The sequence below is a fragment of the Rhagoletis pomonella genome, unplaced genomic scaffold, assembly GCF_013731165.1.
Source record: "Rhagoletis pomonella isolate Grant_MI unplaced genomic scaffold, Rhpom_1.0 Rhpom_scaffold_00005, whole genome shotgun sequence".
NCBI classification, from domain to species: domain Eukaryota; kingdom Metazoa; phylum Arthropoda; class Insecta; order Diptera; family Tephritidae; genus Rhagoletis; species Rhagoletis pomonella.
In genome coordinates, this window is record NW_023458559.1 from 54,128,405 (window position 1) to 54,134,049 (window position 5,645).

General features: G+C 40.7%; 1 protein-coding gene across 1 annotated transcript; it reads right to left on the bottom strand.

Annotated features, from left to right (window-relative positions):
- Positions 1–4,335: 4,335 nt before the first annotated feature.
- Positions 4,336–5,414, bottom strand: LOC118739930. The gene has a single exon (XM_036471431.1). It carries the CDS (start codon positions 5,244–5,246, stop codon positions 4,665–4,667), a length of 582 nt encoding a protein of 193 aa, XP_036327324.1. The 5' UTR covers positions 5,247–5,414; the 3' UTR covers positions 4,336–4,664.
- Between the last annotated feature and the right edge of the window lie 231 nt (positions 5,415–5,645).

Sequence of the window (5,645 nt, forward strand, 5' to 3'; positions counted from 1 at the left end):
TGGATTTTTGGGTGAACAAAACATTGCATTATTAGCACCAAATGAAAATGATAATGAAATGGCTACTTACTTAAATAATTAAAATTTATAAAATTGTTATTGGTATCAAAATTAGTATTCTATGTTTAAAAAGCATTTAGGCACACATATATATTTGTAGTAAAAGCAAACTTATTAGTAGGATTTCCTTCTAATAAAAATATATTTTAAATTTTTGAGAAAGTGAAGTAGTACGGTAAGGTGATATAATATGGAACGATTTTCCGCCATCCCTTGTCAAATATGGTTTGGGGACAAACCGGTTTCGGCGTTGTGCCGTATAAGTCCGGTATTGGTATGAAATTATGTACACACATATCATATTTTAACAAGGGCTGCCGCGAAAGAAAACTAAATTTATTAGTAGATATCTACGTGAGGAATATGCATTATGGATTAAAGCATTCTAATTAAAAATAATGATATTATTATTTTCGGTCACAAAAATAATAGAGTTGCCGCCTGACAAAAAGTTTAAAATATTCAAATTTCAAAGAAGACGAAAACTGCATTGTTGCCATCACATGAAAGGCGATTACAAAGAAGCGGTGGCACAAAACAAACGGTAACAAATTACATCATTTTGTCAACCGGTAAAGTTCGCCTTGAAATTAGCTGCTCTGGTAACACCACCTTATATGAAATCGCCTTGGCTCTAACACAGTCATAATTTTTATTAAAATTTAAAATTATTTTTGGAAGCTTTGTAAAAAATTAGTATATTTTATTAAAAAGTTTTAGCGCGGAGGCTGAGCTGCTACCTAAATAAAGATTTCAGCCACTGACCACACCTTTATATATACATAATTTTTTTCCTGCCCTTTTTTTGCCATGTACTCCAACTACAGTTAATCGAACCGCAGTTTCCCCACTTTAAAAGCGATAAACTGCCCATAATTGTATTGCTGAGGCAGGCGTACAAAGCCGCAGAAGTCAACATTCACAAGAAAAATTAATAAAAATATTGGTGGCTTAAAATATTGCAAAAAAAAATAAAACGAGCGCTGTACTTCACTGTGCTACACAAACAAAAACCAACGACCGCGATATATACTCTGTTTACATGGTCGAATCCGGCTGAATTTTGTTTGTTGCAGTCGTCAGTGTTGATACCCGGAATTTAAGCAATTCGCTTCGTTATTTTTCTTTTTTTGTAAAATCGGCGATTGTTGTCAAATACAGTAGTCGGACAAGAGTCAAACAAATGGACTTACATGCAAACCACATGCAAATCTCCCTATGAATGAATGTTGTAGACCTACAAAGTGAATGTATGCATATATGCATGTACATTAGACTGCATAACTCCCCAAACAAAAAAAAAAAAAATCGGTACTGTTTTTCCATTGGAATAATAAGATTTATTATATTTTAAGACGTCCACGAAAATATTTCGGTAAAATATTAAGATTTTCGCGAGCTGGGCCGATTTGAAAATACCTCCACAAATTAAGTTTCTTATGAATAAAAATAAAGAAGATGTTTTTTGAAAAAATCCCCTCAAATGACAAAACCGTTTAAGCTTAAAAAATTTACATAAAAATATTTAAAAAAAAATTAAATAAAATTTTCAACGGGATCGTAATAATGAAATTTTTGATGCTGTTTTTTAACTTTTTTCAAAGATTGGTATAAGATAAACTTGAAAAGCGTTGCTAATGAGGAGGGCACTAAGATGGAAAATAGAGTTTGCAAGCTTAGCATAGGACTTTTGCTGTTGTGCAAGACCCCAGAAGGTGGCCGGGTACATTATAAGTGATTCAGTAACTTTCTTCAGCATTTTTCTACGAATTTGACTTGGAACGCGTACTTTTGCCATCAGTCTAGCTAGAACAAGGTGTACACTTTCATTTGTCGCACAGTGTAGGTATGTATGTGAGAGTGAGCACAAATAAATAAGTACTCGTAAAGTGAGAACTTTGTAAATAAGGATTGCAATAATTTCTTTGATGTTCAGCAATATGAGCGAGCTAAATTGCAACGTATCACAGTGCAGTCGGTCTCGCATCAGTGTTGTTGCTACTCGAACGTATAGCGCTCATAGTTGCAGTATTGGCAGACAGCATGGCTGAAAGCAAACAACTTAACACCATTGCGGCTATGTTCTTTTTACTTAATTAGCAATTTGCAGGACAATTCATAAAAAGTAGTCGGAAGTGGGTTAGTTATATAGTACTAAGTATTTGCTGGCCAATAATGTCAGTCAGAAGATCAAGCGAAGAATAACTATTACCAACAGGTGCCACTTTAAATTATTTGGTAGGAAATTGAAAACCAGAATCACCAACCGATTAACGAAGATCACGTTCTACAAAAAAAAAAAGTCTCATCCTACCAGTCCTTTTATATGGCCCTGCTACTCGCGCGGCGACTAGGACCGAAGAACTTGGAATGTTGAACTGAACGAGCATTTTAGCGACACATTTAGCATAAAAATAAAACGATTGCGCTGGTTTGGGTATAATGTACGCGTGAATGAAAGGCTGCTGTGAAAAGGTCCTTCGACTCGGCACCCAACGGAAACAATGGCGCCCACGAACAAAATAGAAGGGCCCGTCTGTACCTGGGATGAACAACTGGCTAAATCCGCAAATGACAGAGACAATTGGTAATTTTTTTTTTTGCTTAAATCAACTAATGGTTGTAGTGTCAAATAGGAAAATTTTCTTACCAAAACAGAAAACGTAAACTACACACATTGACAAATAAGGACCAACGAATATAGAATTCGTATTTTATTTTTATCCTTAGCCACACAAGGCCTCTTTCCTTGAGCTGACAGTTAAATAATTATGTCTCTTTTACTTAACGATGCCTCACCTAAAAACCCTGCAAAGTCACCTTATACTTACTTTTGAATGACTCCTATGTATCTTGTAATTTTTCGTCATTTCTGTTCAATCAGTCTCAAGCACCGTTTTACGCACAAAAGCCTTGCCGCTCCCATTCAAACTCTACTCACTTGCTTCTGTTGCGTAAAAAAACTCAAAGCCAGCCTAATTGCACTCCTTTCTAATTGGAAAATCTCCGCCTACAGTCCACGCCAGCTAACTTCCCAGCCTTTGATGCTCGCGCCAGACGCCCCCTCACTCACTCATTCATTCAGTTTGCACAGCGCCGGCCGACTTGTGGCTTGAATGGCAAGTGGTGTGCAATCTGCTGCATACTTTCTGGCGGCGCTTATGAATGTTGCTGTGTCTGCACGCAAAGGTCACACACTGAGGCTGCAGTGAAAAGCATTTCATTCGCTTCGGTTGTAAACGGGTGTGTGTAGTGTGGTGAATGAATATGCAAGGCAGTACAATTTTGTTGGCATTCCAAGTGAACTGCGCATAGCCTACCTTTGTGAAGTGTATTGCACCTGCTATTGCCTGCTGTTGCCGCTGTTGCTTTTGAACAATTATTTCATTTGAGTAGTCGATTAACCCACCTGTAGCCATTAGGTTGCCGCAGAGCGCACGTTTGGAATTATCTAAAAGAAAAAGTAGCCAAAAGAATTGGCGCAATGTAAGGCAACAAACGCGTACGTACCCCAAATGTCCGACGGAATTCGAGGAGTCACGCTACTCAAATTCCTATTCACTACTGGACACAGCAAACAGTGGGTCAGCGATTGTTTGCACGAGCGATTGCAGTGCCTTAGACATAGCTGTATAATCGCGCCGACTGATTGGAAATGAAGCGGCAAAGTTCATATTGCAAGAGCATGCAATGGATGTGCGAGTTAGAGTTAGCCTATTGATTTGAATGCCGCTGCGCGCAGAAACTTTTTGTTTTGTGTTGTTGCTTGTGTTGCTTCCTGTAACCCGCGGAGCTAACTATTCTTCTTCAGCTAAATTTCATCGATTTGTTGGTATTCGCAATGAAGTGATGCTGGGCGACATTATTAACTTCCGCTTAGTGGCACTAAAGAGGCAATCAGAATGCGTGCGTTTCATACGCAGTGGACGTGCGCATGCATTTGAAATGGGTGTAGACTACATGGAGAGCGCCAGATTGGCTACATTTTCACCCAAAATCTACTCAACTGACAGTTTCACGTGTGTGCTTATTTCCAGCTGAGAGGCACCTTCACCTAAGTCATCTTGGTTGTCGCCAGAACGCGAAAAAGAACCTGTAAACATAACGGTTTGCTTTGTTCACTTTAATCTAAGCCAGATACGCAGATGTCTTATGAGTGCCCTCAGTTCTAAGTCATCTTCTAGTCTTCTTCTTGACACTGAGACTATTCCTCAAATCCACTTAATAACAAAAATATATCGACTAAAAGGGAAAATATACTTGTTTTTTTTTGCAAGAAAATCTTTATTTTCATCAAACATTTAACAAAACAAAAATAAAAAATTAATCTACAAAAGCTTAATGCTTTCATCGTACTATCGACTGAGCGGTGTCCCTGTTTCTAGGCTCTTTTTTTCATTCAGATTGGTTGTGATGTGCTGCACGAGCAACAGCTACTTACTTTACACACATACATACATACATAGTATTTAATGATTTTCTTAAGTTTCCATTTTATAATTAAGCTTAAAAAGTTGATAAAATTTTCTTAAAATTACAAAAATTTATAACTTTTTAGCAGCACTTCTTCGGCACTCAGATTCGAGCAGCGCGCATTCAGCAATTCAATGGCGGCGCGGAGCAGCAGCGACAACCTTGTACTTGAGCGGGCGTGCAGCGGCGCGTGTTGCCAAAGCTTGACGATATGCGGCCGCCTTTCGCTGGCGCTGACGCAGTGCAGCAGCGCGACGGGCAGCAACCAAACGAGCCTGCTGCTCGTCCAAGGGCGCAGGGAAGCTCTCAGCAGCTGGATCAGCGGCGGGCACATCATCGGCAGCCACAGGCAAATCAGCGGGCAATTCGTTGCCATCGACCTCGGGTGGGCCGTACACCTCATCGGGCTGGTTCGCCTCTGGTGGGCCATAAACCTCGTCGGGTATATTGTTTGCGGGTGCGCCCTCATCGAAAGGCACCGCGGGTTTCAGTTCATCGGCAGAGGGGTACGGGGTGACTGCCGGTGCCTCGGGCACGGCGTCGGCAACCTCCTCTTGGCGCGCAAGATAGCGGGTGCGCGGACGCTGGTAACGCGCAGCCGCAGGACGATAGTAGACGCGTTGGCCGCGTTGCTGAGGTTCCGCTTCGCTGCTGGCAATGCAGGCGATGAATGCTAGCGCGGCGCAGAGTACGAGAATTTGCAATTTAGTCATTTTGCCTTGTTTTGTTGCGAACACAAAAGTGGAGTGCGAAGAAGTTTTTATGATTCGTTTAATTTTTCGAGGATAATTTTTTTTTTTTCAAAATACAAAGTTTCGCGATAGTGTTAATTCGAATTGTGCAATTTAGGAAAGAATAGTCTGTGTGTGACTGACAGTGCGAACACTGGGAACTGACACCGAAAACCATTGGACACTTTGCTTTTATACGCTGCTCCGCCGCGGCGCTGTTGCCTCGAGCGCACGTCCATGCGCCAATCGCTTAACAATTTAGCGTACAGGAACTGTGTGGCGGTGCGGGCATCCTTATTTGGAGCAGCCGCCTATGGTAAAGTCGTCGCTTATCCACCTGCCTGACAGCATTTGAGAATTATGCTGATTTTATGAGAAGAC